This window comes from Salmo trutta, unplaced genomic scaffold (assembly GCF_901001165.1).
Source record: "Salmo trutta unplaced genomic scaffold, fSalTru1.1, whole genome shotgun sequence".
NCBI classification, from domain to species: domain Eukaryota; kingdom Metazoa; phylum Chordata; class Actinopteri; order Salmoniformes; family Salmonidae; genus Salmo; species Salmo trutta.
In genome coordinates this window covers 30,713-42,718 of record NW_021822984.1, presented here as the reverse complement: position 1 = coordinate 42,718, position 12,006 = coordinate 30,713, and the positions used below count along the sequence as shown (strand labels likewise).

General features: G+C 44.4%; 1 protein-coding gene and 1 long non-coding RNA gene across 2 annotated transcripts; both read right to left on the bottom strand.

The window, feature by feature from the left end:
• Positions 1 to 494: 494 nt before the first annotated feature.
• Positions 495 to 6,557, bottom strand: LOC115187862 (uncharacterized). Its single transcript, XR_003876154.1, has 2 exons — positions 2,343 to 6,557; positions 495 to 2,161 (listed from the first exon to the last, which is right to left on the bottom strand). It is a non-coding gene; the product is annotated as an uncharacterized LOC115187862 (long non-coding RNA).
• A 1,891-nt stretch (positions 6,558 to 8,448) lies between these two features.
• Positions 8,449 to 12,006, bottom strand: LOC115187861 (nuclear receptor ROR-alpha A; the record flags this gene model as incomplete). Its single annotated transcript, XM_029746892.1, is given in 3 exon segments — positions 8,449 to 10,848; positions 11,646 to 11,758; positions 11,908 to 12,006. Coding segments are annotated over 3 exon segments (380 nt in total), but the record flags the coding sequence as incomplete, so codon positions are not given.

The following is a 12,006-nucleotide window of genomic DNA, read 5'->3' as shown; positions in this document are numbered from 1 at the left end:
CAGGTCTGATGAATTATAGATACAGTCAGTCCAGTAACCAGCCATGTTGGTCAGGTCTGATGAAGTTATAGATACAGTCAGTCCAGTAACCAGCCATGTTGGTCAGGTCTGATGAATTATAGATACAGTCAGTCCAGTAACCAGCCATGTTGGTCAGGTCTGATGAATTATAGATACAGTCAGTCCAGTAACCAGCCATGTTGGTCAGGTCTGATGAGTTATAGATACAGTCAGTCCAGTAACCAGCCATGTTGGTCAGGTCTGATGAGTTATAGATACAGTCAGTCCAGTAACCAGCCATGTTGGTCAGGTCTGATGAGTTATAGATACAGTCAGTCCAGTAACCGGCCATGTTGGTCAGGTCTGATGAGTTATAGATACAGTCAGTCCAGTAACCGGCCATGTTGGTCAGGTCTGATGAGTTATAGATACAGTCAGTCCAGTAACCGGCCATGTTGGTCAGGTCTGATGAGTTATAGATACAGTCAGTCCAGTAACCAGCCATGTTGGTCAGGTCTGATGAGTTATAGATACAGTCAGTCCAGTAACCAGCCATGTTGGTCAGGTCTGATGAGTTATAGATACAGTCAGTCCAGTAACCAGCCATGTTGGTCAGGTCTGATGAGTTATAGATACAGTCAGTCCAGTAACCAGCCATGTTGGTCAGGTCTGATGAGTTATAGACAGTAAGTCCAGTACTTCAGCTCCAACCAAATGGCTTTCACAATCACATCTATACACATGTTTAAATAAAAACACAAATAATAATTTCAACAAACACGGTTTTTTTTAAGAGTTAGAAACTCATTGGTTCAGTACTCCTGTATAAAACATTTTAATTCCCTAACAATGTGACATTTACAAATGAAATAAATAGCCAAGGCTGACACACTGATACAGGTACCAGCCGGGAATAATAATCACTTAGTCTTAACATCTACAACCAGTTGGTACTCTATGGAACCAACAAGGTGGCTTAGTCTACAACGGTCTAGAACCCAAGGGTCTGCTCACTGAAGGAACCTAGCATCACACGCCTGAAGAACAAACTAAAATAATCTCACGTTCTACTTATCTACCCAATTAAAACCTAAATGGAAGCAAGTCTCTCCGCAGCAATGTTCCAACATCTAGACAGAATCTATAAGCAGAATGTTGCTCTCACTTGGTCTGTATAGACAGAATCTATAGCAGTATGTTGTATAGACAGAATCTATAAGCAGAATGTTGCTCTCACTTGGTCTGTATAGACAGAATCTATAGCAGTATGTTGTATAGACAGATTCTATAGCAGTATGTTGTATAGACAGAATCTATAGCAGTATGTTGTATAGACAGATTCTATAGCAGTATGTTGTATAGACAGATTCTATAGCAGTATGTTGTATAGACAGATTCTATAGCAGTATGTTGCTCTCACTTGGTCTGTATAGACAGAATCTATAGCAGTATGTTGTATAGACAGATTCTATAGCAGTATGTTGTATAGACAGAATCTATAGCAGTATGTTGTATAGACAGATTCTATAGCAGTATGTTGTATAGACAGATTCTATAGCAGTATGTTGCTCTCACTTGGTCTGTATAGACAGAATCTATAGCAGTATGTTGTATAGACAGATTCTATAGCAGTATGTTGTATAGACAGATTCTATAGCAGTATGTTGTATAGACAGATTCTATAGCAGTATGTTGCTCTCACTTGGTCTGTATAGACAGAATCTATAAGCAGAATGTTGCTCTCACTTGGTCTGTATAGACAGATCCTATAGCAGTATGTTGTATAGACAGAATCTATAGGTAATTCCATCCGGTGAGTTTAAACAGAAGCAGAGAACAGAACTAGTCATACATGAAGGTGACAATAAAACACAGAATTCAGAATATAGAAGAGAACTAAAAAAAAAAAAAAGTCAAATGTGATACATTAGAATTGACCGACATGCAATATTTGAGACTATACACAAGATTAAAAAAAATCCAACATTGATATAATTATTGCTTGACATTCGGTTATGGCTGAAGTTACTTTCATTTAGTTTTGAAAAAATGCAGTTTGACTGCAGTGCTTTGGAGAGTCTACTGTCATGCTAGAGATGTGGTGAGATGGACTGAGTGTGAAAATGGCAGAAAGGAGGAGAAAAAAACAAGGGAGGAAAACCTCTCTGACTGACCACGGTATCCTTCACTAATAAAACCTCTGACTGACCACGGTATCCTTCACTAATAAAACCTCTCTGACTGACCACGGTGTCCTTCACTAATAAAACCTCTGACTGACCACGGTATCCTTCACTAATAAAACCTATCCGACTGACCACGGTATCCTTCACTAATAAAACCTCTCTGACTGACCACGGTATCCTTCACTAATAAAATCTCTCTGACAGACCACGGTATCCTTCACTAATAAAACCTCTCTGACAGACCACGGTATCCTTCACTAATAAAACCTCTCTGACTGACCACGGTATTCTTCACTAATAAAACCTCTCTGACTGACCACGGTATCCTTCACTAATAAAACCTCTCTGACAGACCACGGTATCCTTCACTAATAAAACCTCTCTGACAGACCACGGTATCCTTCACTAATGAAACCTCTCTGACTGACCACGGTGTCCTTCACTAATAAAACCTCTCTGACTGACCACGGTGTCCTTCACTAATAAAACCTCTCTGACTGACCACGGTATCCTTCACTAATAAAATCTCTCCGACTGACCACGGTATCCTTCACTAATAAAACCTCTCTGACTGACCACGGTATCCTTCACTAATAAAACCTCTCTGACTGACCACGGTATCCTTCACTAATAAAATCTCTCTGACTGACCACGGTATCCTTCACTAATAAAACCTCTCTGACAGACCACGGTATCCTTCACTAATAAAACCTCTCTGACTGACCACGGTATCCTTCACTAATAAAACCTCTCTGACTGACCACGGTATCCTTCACTAATAAAACCTCTCTGACAGACCACGGTATCCTTCACTAATAAAACCTCTCTGACAGACCACGGTATCCTTCACTAATAAAACCTCTCTGACAGACCACGGTATCCTTCACTAATAAAACCTCTCTGACAGACCACGGTATCCTTCACTAATGAAACCTCTCTGACTGACCACGGTGTCCTTCACTAATAAAACCTCTCTGACTGACCACGGTGTCCTTCACTAATAAAACCTCTCTGACTGACCACGGTATCCTTCACTAATGAAACCTCTCTGACTGACCATGGTGTCCTTCACTAATAAAACCTCTCTGACTGACCACGGTATCCTTCACTAATAAAACCTCTCTGACTGACCACGGTATCCTTCACTAATGAAACCTCTCTGACTGACCACGGTGTCCTTCACTAATAAAACCTCTGACTGACCACGGTATCCTTCACTAATGAAACCTCTCTGACTGACCACGGTGTCCTTCACTAATAAAACCTCTCTGACTGACCACGGTATCCTTCACTAATAAAACCTCTCCAACTGACCACGGTATCCTTCAATAATAAACCTCTCTGACTGACCACGGTATCCTTCACTAATAAAACCTCTCTGACTGACCACGGTATCCTTCACTAATGAAACCTCTCCAACTGACCACGGTATCCTTCACTAATAAAACTCTTTGACTGACCACGCTATCCTTCACTAATAAAACCTCTCCTACTGACCACGGTATCCTTCACTAATAAAACCTCTCCAACTGACCACGGTATCCTTCACTAATAAAACCTCTCCTACTGACCACGGTATCCTTCACTAATAAAACCTCTCCTACTGACCACGGTATCCTTCACTAATAAAACCTCTCCAACTGACCACGGTATCCTTCAATAATAAACCTCTCTGACTGACCACGGTATCCTTCACTAATAAAACCTCTCTGACTGACCACGGTATCCTTCACTAATGAAACCTCTCCAACTGACCACGGTATCCTTCACTAATAAAACTCTTTGACTGACCACGCTATCCTTCACTAATAAAACCTCTCCTACTGACCACGGTATCCTTCACTAATAAAACCTCTCCAACTGACCACGGTATCCTTCACTAATAAAACCTCTCCTACTGACCACGGTATCCTTCACTAATAAAACCTCTCTGACTGACCACGGTATCCTTCACTAATAAAACCTCTCCGACTGACCACGGTATCCTTCACTAATAAAATCTCTCCGATTGACCACGGTATCCTTCACTAATAAAATCTCTCCGACTGACCACGGTATCCTTCACTGATAAAATCTCTCCTACTGACCACGGTATCCTTCACTAATGAAACCTGGGGTGTCTAAGACAACAATATTATGTAGCCACATAGATGCACGCACGCACGCGCGCGCACACACACACACACACACACACACACACACACACACACACACACACACACACACACACACACACAGGTGTAAACACAACGGTGGGACATGTTTAAGAGGGGCCACTTTAACAAACCATCTGAAGAGAGGGATGTATTCCATCTGCAGCGCTGAAGATCTGAAGAGAGGGATGTATTCCATCTGCAGCGCTGAAGATCTGAAGAGAGGGATGTATTCCATCTGTAGCGCTGAAGATCCTCGTCATAGTGGCACTGACATTTACAAGGTGATTTGTGGATGGGGTCGACATATGCAGCATTTACGGTGAATGGAGTTTCCCACGAACGCAGGAACATTGCCTTTAAATGTAAATCCTGGTATAGTGTGGATCTTCAGCGCTACAGATTAAATCTGAGCCCTAAAGCAACAAACAAATAGCTTTCTACTAAAACAAACAACAATGTATTTTCTTCATGCAGAGTATATTGATAATGACTTATTTATGGTATTATTGCTTTTAGGGCCTTTCCTCTAATGCTGTAGTCCCTATTCTCCCTGAGAGTTCATCAATACGTCATCATACCCAATAGGAACCAGGTGGGTTAGATAGGGCAAGCATTGCTTCTGACGACGTATAGCCTGTACTGTCTGTACTGTACTGGCCAACTCTTTTCTCTGTATACATAAATGTACCTAAATTAACCTACCTGGTTAAATAAAGGTGAAATAAATAAAACTGTCGATGTCAATTTAAATAAAACCTAAGAAGTAAGAGACTGTATGATTTCAACTGAGAGTTTCTGCCATTTTACACATAAGTGCTACCGAGTATACTGTTGGACTCAACTGACATTCCATTCCAGAACCAGAATGGATGATTTATTTAAAACTGACATTCCATTCCAGAACCAGAATGGATGATTTATTTAAAACTGACATTCCATTCCGGAACCAGAATGGATGATTTATTTAAAACTGACATTCCATTCCGGAACCAGAATGGATGATTTATTTAAAACTGACATTCCATTCCAGAACCAGAATGGATGATTTATTTAAAACTGACATTCCATTCCGGAACCAGAATGGATGATTTATTTAAAACTGACATTCCATTCCAGAACCAGAATGGATGATTTATTTAAAACTGACATTCCATTCCAGAACCAGAATGGATGATTTATTTAAAGCGATAGAAAAGAGGGGGATTCAGAAGTGAAAGAGTGTGAATCTTCCCTGAAGGACAGTAGTAAAGGACTTCTACATCAAGTACTGTATTATTGCAGAAGGGTTGAGGATCATGTTACAAAACAAGCCAGCGAGACACACAACTCTTATCGCTGTGTTGGACAGACCCCATGATGAAAGCCTCTCTATATGGCACGTAGAACATGATTTGACCACAATTCTGCCAGGAGATGGTGAAAAAAAACACCGAACATTTCATCTGATGAACACTACTCTCTTTCTTCAGTAACATGTCTCTGTTCTCTTGCTGAGGCTATATCTAAATGACCAGACTTGATTCACTTCACCATATTACCTCTCTTCATTAATTGAAATAAACCTCAGTTAGGTGAGGACGTGATATGGGCCACCATCTTCTACCCCTCCAGACATACTGGTAAAGGTTCAGACAATAGGTAACAAACCAAAGGATGGAATTTGGTTCTGACAGACACAACCATTAAAATATACATTACTTGTTGCTATACTTTCTGTAGCCAATAGATGGCGCTACTAGATAGCCATTAGATTGAACCAGTTGAATCTATTTTCCCAGCTCCCTCGTCAGTTAAGGGTTCAGTCTGAACATTGACAGTCTCTTTAACATTGACAGGCTCTAACAATAAAAAGTATTTTTATCAGGCGCTGTTATTAAATCTCAGTTGCCATCTCAACGGCCCGTGTCGCAACTCACGGTGCTCTTAATAGAAGAGGGAGACGGCTTTCAAGGGAGACGACTTCAAAGTGTTTCCTTTCAAATGGTATCAATAACATGCATTTCCTGACTTCAGGTCCTGAGCTACAGCCAGTTAGATTTGGCTACGCCATTTTAGAATAATTTTTATTTATTTTTTAAGTGTCGGATCCTTAAGAAGTTAAAAGAAGAAGCGAGACAGGTTTCTTTGAGACGCTGAGAGTTGTGTGTTACATCAGAGCCTTGTCCCTCGTCCCTCGCTGGGCTGTGTGTTACATCAGAGCCTTGTCCCTCGCTGGGCTGTGTGTTACATCAGAGCTTTGTCCCTCGTCCCTCGCTGGGCTGTGTGTTACATCAGAGCCTTGTCCCTCGCTGGAATGTGTGTTACATCAGAGCCTTGTCCCTCGCTGGGCTGTGTGTTACATCAGAGCCTTGTCCCTCGCTGGGCTGTGTGTTACATCAGAGCCTTGTCCCTCGCTGGGCTGTGTGTTACATCAGAGCCTTGTCCCTCGCTGGGCTGTGTGTTACATCAGAGCCTTGTCCCTCGCTGGGCTGTGTGTTACATCAGAGCCTTGTCCCTCGCTGGGCTGTGTGTTACATCAGAGCCTTGTCCCTCGCTGGGCTGTGTGTTACATCAGAGCCTTGTCCCTCGCTGGGCTGTGTGTTACATCAGAGCCTTGTCCCTCGCTGGGCTGTGTGTTACATCAGAGCCTTGTCCCTCGCTGGGCTGTGTGTTACATCAGAGCCTTGTCCCTCGCTGGGCTGTGTGTTACATCAGAGCCTTGTCCCTCGCTGGGCTGTGTGTTACATCAGAGCCTTGTCCCTCGCTGGGCTGTGTGTTACATCAGAGCCTTGTCCCTCGCTGGGCTGTGTGTTACATCAGAGGCTTGTCCCTCGCTGGGCTGTGTGTTACATCAGAGCCTTGTCCCTCGCTGGGCTGTGTGTTACATCAGAGCCTTGTCCCTCGCTGGGCTGTGTGTTACATCAGAGCCTTGTCCCTCGCTGGGCTGTGTGTTACATCAGAGCCTTGTCCCTCGCTGGGCTGTGTGTTACATCAGGGCCTTGTCCCTCGCTGGGCTGTGTGTTACATCAGAGCCTTGTCCCTCGCTGGGCTGTGTGTTACATCAGGGCCTTGTCCCTCGCTGGGCTGTGTGTTACATCAGAGCCTTGTCCCTCGCTGGGCTGTGTGTTACATCAGAGCCTTGTCCCTCGCTGGGCTGTGTGTTACATCAGAGCCTTGTCCCTCGCTGGGCTGTGTGTTACATCAGAGCCTTGTCCCTCGCTGGGCTGTGTGTTACATCAGGGCCTTGTCCCTCGCTGGGCTGTGTGTTACATCAGAGCCTTGTCCCTCGCTGGGCTGTGTGTTACATCAGGGCCTTGTCCCTCGATGGGCTGTGTGTTACATCAGAGCCTTGTCCCTCGCTGGGCTGTGTGTTACATCAGAGCCTTGTCCCTCGCTGGGCTGTGTGTTACATCAGGGCCTTGTCCCTCGCTGGGCTGTGTGTTACATCAGAGCCTTGTCCCTCGCTGGGCTGTGTGTTACATCAGAGCCTTGTCCCTCGCTGGGCTGTGTGTTACATCAGAGACTTGTCCCTCGCTGGGCTGTGTGTTACATCAGAGCCTTGTCCCTCGCTGGGCTGTGTGTTACATCAGGGCCTTGTTCCTCGCTGGGCATAATACCTGGAACACGGCCTTAACAACACGGGTCAGAGAGAAACAACAGGGGAATCTGGTCTATTCATGGCTTCAGTCTTTCATGTTCTACACACACGTGTGTGTATGTGTGTGTGTGTGTGTGTGCGTGCGTGCGTGCGTGCGTGTGTGTGTGTGTGTGTGTGTGTGTGTGTCTCCATGACAGATCGTGCTCTTCGCCCCAACAGAGGATTAAAAGGGCGGAAGGTGAGCTGACCTCCGTGACTGTGTTTCAGGGTGTCTCTCAGACCTGGCATCTATCTACTGTGGTATAGCCCCTCTCAGTCAATACATAGACCCACGCTGACTAGACAACTAACTTCCTGTTTCACCACAGCACAGTGGCCAAGGTAGAACGGTGGGAGGGCATTGGTGACGATCACGGGAGGTAGACCAATCAAATCACAGGAAATGCAGATGATTTCAGAAGAGTAGATAAACATAGTGCTAACATATGACAATAAGGAAGTGAAATGTTTTGATAAAAGATTGTGATGGTGGAAATGGACTATTGCTTCTTTAATGGATCACAGTATTGCATTAACTCAGAGACAGGTGTGGACATCACACGATTCATTCATTAACTCAGAGACAGGTGTAGACAACACACGATTCATTCATTAACTCAGAGACAGGTGTGGACATCACACAATTCATTCATTAACTCAGAGACAGGTGTGGACAATACACACAATTCATTCATTAACTCAGAGAGAGGTGTGGACATCACACGATTCATTCATTAACTCAGAGACAGGTGTGGACATTACACAATTCATTCATTAACTCAGAGACAGGTGTGGACATCACACGATTCATTCATTAACTCAGAGACAGGTGTGGACATCACACGATTCATTCATTAACTCAGAGACAGGTGTGGACATCACACGATTCATTCATTAACTCAGAGACAGGTGTGGACAACACACGATTCATTCATTAACTCAGAGACAGGTGTGGACATCGCACAAGGTGTGGACATCACACGATTCATTCATTAACTCAGAGACAGGTGTGGACAACACACGATTCATTCATTAACTCAGAGACAGGCGTCAGTAAAAGTGGCTCGTCAATCGGAACTAATGGGAGATACAAGCTATTACACAAATAGATTGTAAAACATTGATTCATTTCTCAATATAGTATGTACCTTTTATCAGCATAGTAATACCCTGTAGGACATTGGAAAGAGATGGAATGGACACCTTGATCTGCATCCCAAACGGCACCCTATTCCCTAAACGAGGGCACTACTTTTAACCAGATCCCCTGATTACACGTAGTGCACTGGGTATGGGAATAGGGTGCACTTTGGGACATAACCCTGTTACTGTCGTGGTGGTGACTTACACTCCTCTTCCTGTTGTGAAGGTTTAATAGCAGATGGCTTTGAAGGTGATGTTTACCGAAATGTTCACTTCCCCATCCCACCGTGGTCTATAGGTAAGTGTTGTCGCTGTAACTGCTGTCCATCACCCAGTTGTCTATAGGTAAGTGTTGTGGCTGTATCTGCTGTCCATCACCCAGTTGTCTATAGGTAAGTGTTGTGGCTGTATCTGCTGTCCATCACACCGTTGTCTATAGGTAAGTGTTGTGGCTGTATCTGCTGTCCATCACACCGTTGTCTATAGGTAAGTGTTGTGGCTGTATCTGCTGTCCATCACACCGTTGTCTATAGGTAAGTGTTGTGGCTGTATCTGCTGTCCATCACACCGTTGTCTATAGGTAAGTGTTGTGGCTGTATCTGCTGTCCATCACACCGTTGTCTATAGGTAAGTGTTGTGGCTGTATCTGCTGTCCATCACCCAGTTGTCTATAGGTAAGTGTTGTGGCTGTATCTGCTGTCCATCACACCGTTGTCTATAGGTAAGTGTTGTGGCTGTATCTGCTGTCCATCACCCAGTTGTCTATAGGTAAGTGTTGTGGCTGTATCCGCTGTCCATCACACCGTTGTCTATAGGTAAGTGTTGTGGCTGTATCTGCTGTCCATCACCCAGTTGTCTATAGGTAAGTGTTGTGGCTGTATCTGCTGTCCATCACACCGTTGTCTATAGGTAAGTGTTGTGGCTGTATCTGCTGTCCATCACCCAGTTGTCTATAGGTAAGTGTTGTGGCTGTATCTGCTGTCCATCACACCGTTGTCTATAGGTAAGTGTTGTGGCTGTATCTGCTGTCCATCACACCGTTGTCTATAGGTAAGTGTTGTGGCTGTATCTGCTGTCCATCACCCAGTTGTCTATAGGTAAGTGTTGTGGCTGTATCTGCTGTCCATCACACCGTTGTCTATAGGTAAGTGTTGTGGCTGTATCTGCTGTCCATCACACCGTTGTCTATAGGTAAGTGTTGTGGCTGTATCTGCTGTCCATCACACCGTGGTCTATAGGTAAGTGTTGTGGCTGAATCCGCTCCCCCTGTCCCAATAGGTTTGTTGTTGTGAGAGGAAAGGCTGTTGGTTTTCTAAGTGCTTGAATGTTTTTTTTTTCCTCCCAGAAACATCCCAACTCATCATCCAGGAGGACACAGAGGAGAAGTAAGACGGACCTGAACAGAGAAACGTCATCTGTCTGTCCAGGTATAAGCAGGTTAGGACCAGGACCAAGGCACTCTCTGAGTGTCTCTCATTCCACATGTCTCTCTCCGTCTCTCAAAGATCAACACTGGCTCCATCAGGTAAACTACAGTACAGGGCAGATACAGTACGGTAGTATACAGACGGGTCCTTGGCTAGACGTCTATGGACATGGAGCCCTGTTCAAAGTCTGAGCCAAACAGCTCCTTGTATAGTGGAGGGAAGTGGGCTTGGACAATGTCTGGGTAGGTTGCTCTGAAGACCGTCAGCTTCTCTGTATGCCGGCTGACTAACGCCCGCAGGGTCGACACTTTGCATATCAACTGGGGAGAGACAGAGACAGAGAGACAGAGAGAGAGACAGAGACAGAGAGACAGAGAGAGAGACAGAGAGAGAGAGAGAGAGAGAGAGAGAGACAGAGACAGAGACAGAGAGAGAGAGAGACAGAGAGAGACAGAGAGACAGAGAGAGAGAGAGAGAGAGAGAGAGACAGAGAGAGAGAGAGAGAGAGAGAGAGAGACAGAGAGAGAGAGAGAGACAGAGAGAGAGAGAGAGACAGAGAGAAAGAGAGAGAGGAGAGAGAGAGAAAGAGAGAGAGACAGAGAGAGAGACAGAGAGAGAGAGACAGAGAGACAGAGAGAGAGACAGGTTATTGAGATTCAGGACCACTAGGTCACATTCTGACAGACAGACAGGACTGTCTTTCCCTAAGACCAGGGCGCTGTCTGACTGTTCCATCAGGAGTGATACTTATGTCATAGTGGTGATGGAACTGAAATCCTGCTGTGAAATCCCAATGCCCGTTCAGTTCAAAATGAGATTTCATCAAGTAGAGTATACCGAGAGCACTATCAATTTAACAATGCATGAACACAGTCCATACAAACAAAGGTTCATTGCCACTAGCTACTATGTAGCAGTACAGTGTAAAGCAGGGTTGAGCTCAATTTCATTTTCAATTCAGAAAAGGGAATATCCAATTCTCTTCAATTAAGAAAATGTGGAATTGGAATTTGGTTTACTTTCTGTATTGACTGGAATTGAAATGGAATTGACCCCAAATCCTGGTGTATAGCAATTGTATATATTGTATGTACGTGTGTGTGTGTGTGTGTTATACCTTGGTGAGAACCAGGTCCTCTCTGCCGTTCTTCTGAAGGACATGTTGTAAAGCCAGCTGGATCTTCTGTTGAAGCTTCTCCACCTTCACCTTCTCCTGGAGCCACGTCCGATCTACACACACACACCGGTAGTTAACGACGCAACATTGGATAATAATTACCCAGAGGTGCTCTAGGACCGACACAGGAAATGCTGTGTGTTATGTGATTGGAGATATGTGCTTGCACCTTGCATAGTGAAAGTGACAGCATCATGCCTACCTGCAGACATCAGGACGTACGCTGAGAACAGAGCGATCTCCTCCTCAGAGAGATGGATGACAGACATACTCTTCCCAAACTCAAAGACCAGGCGAATCA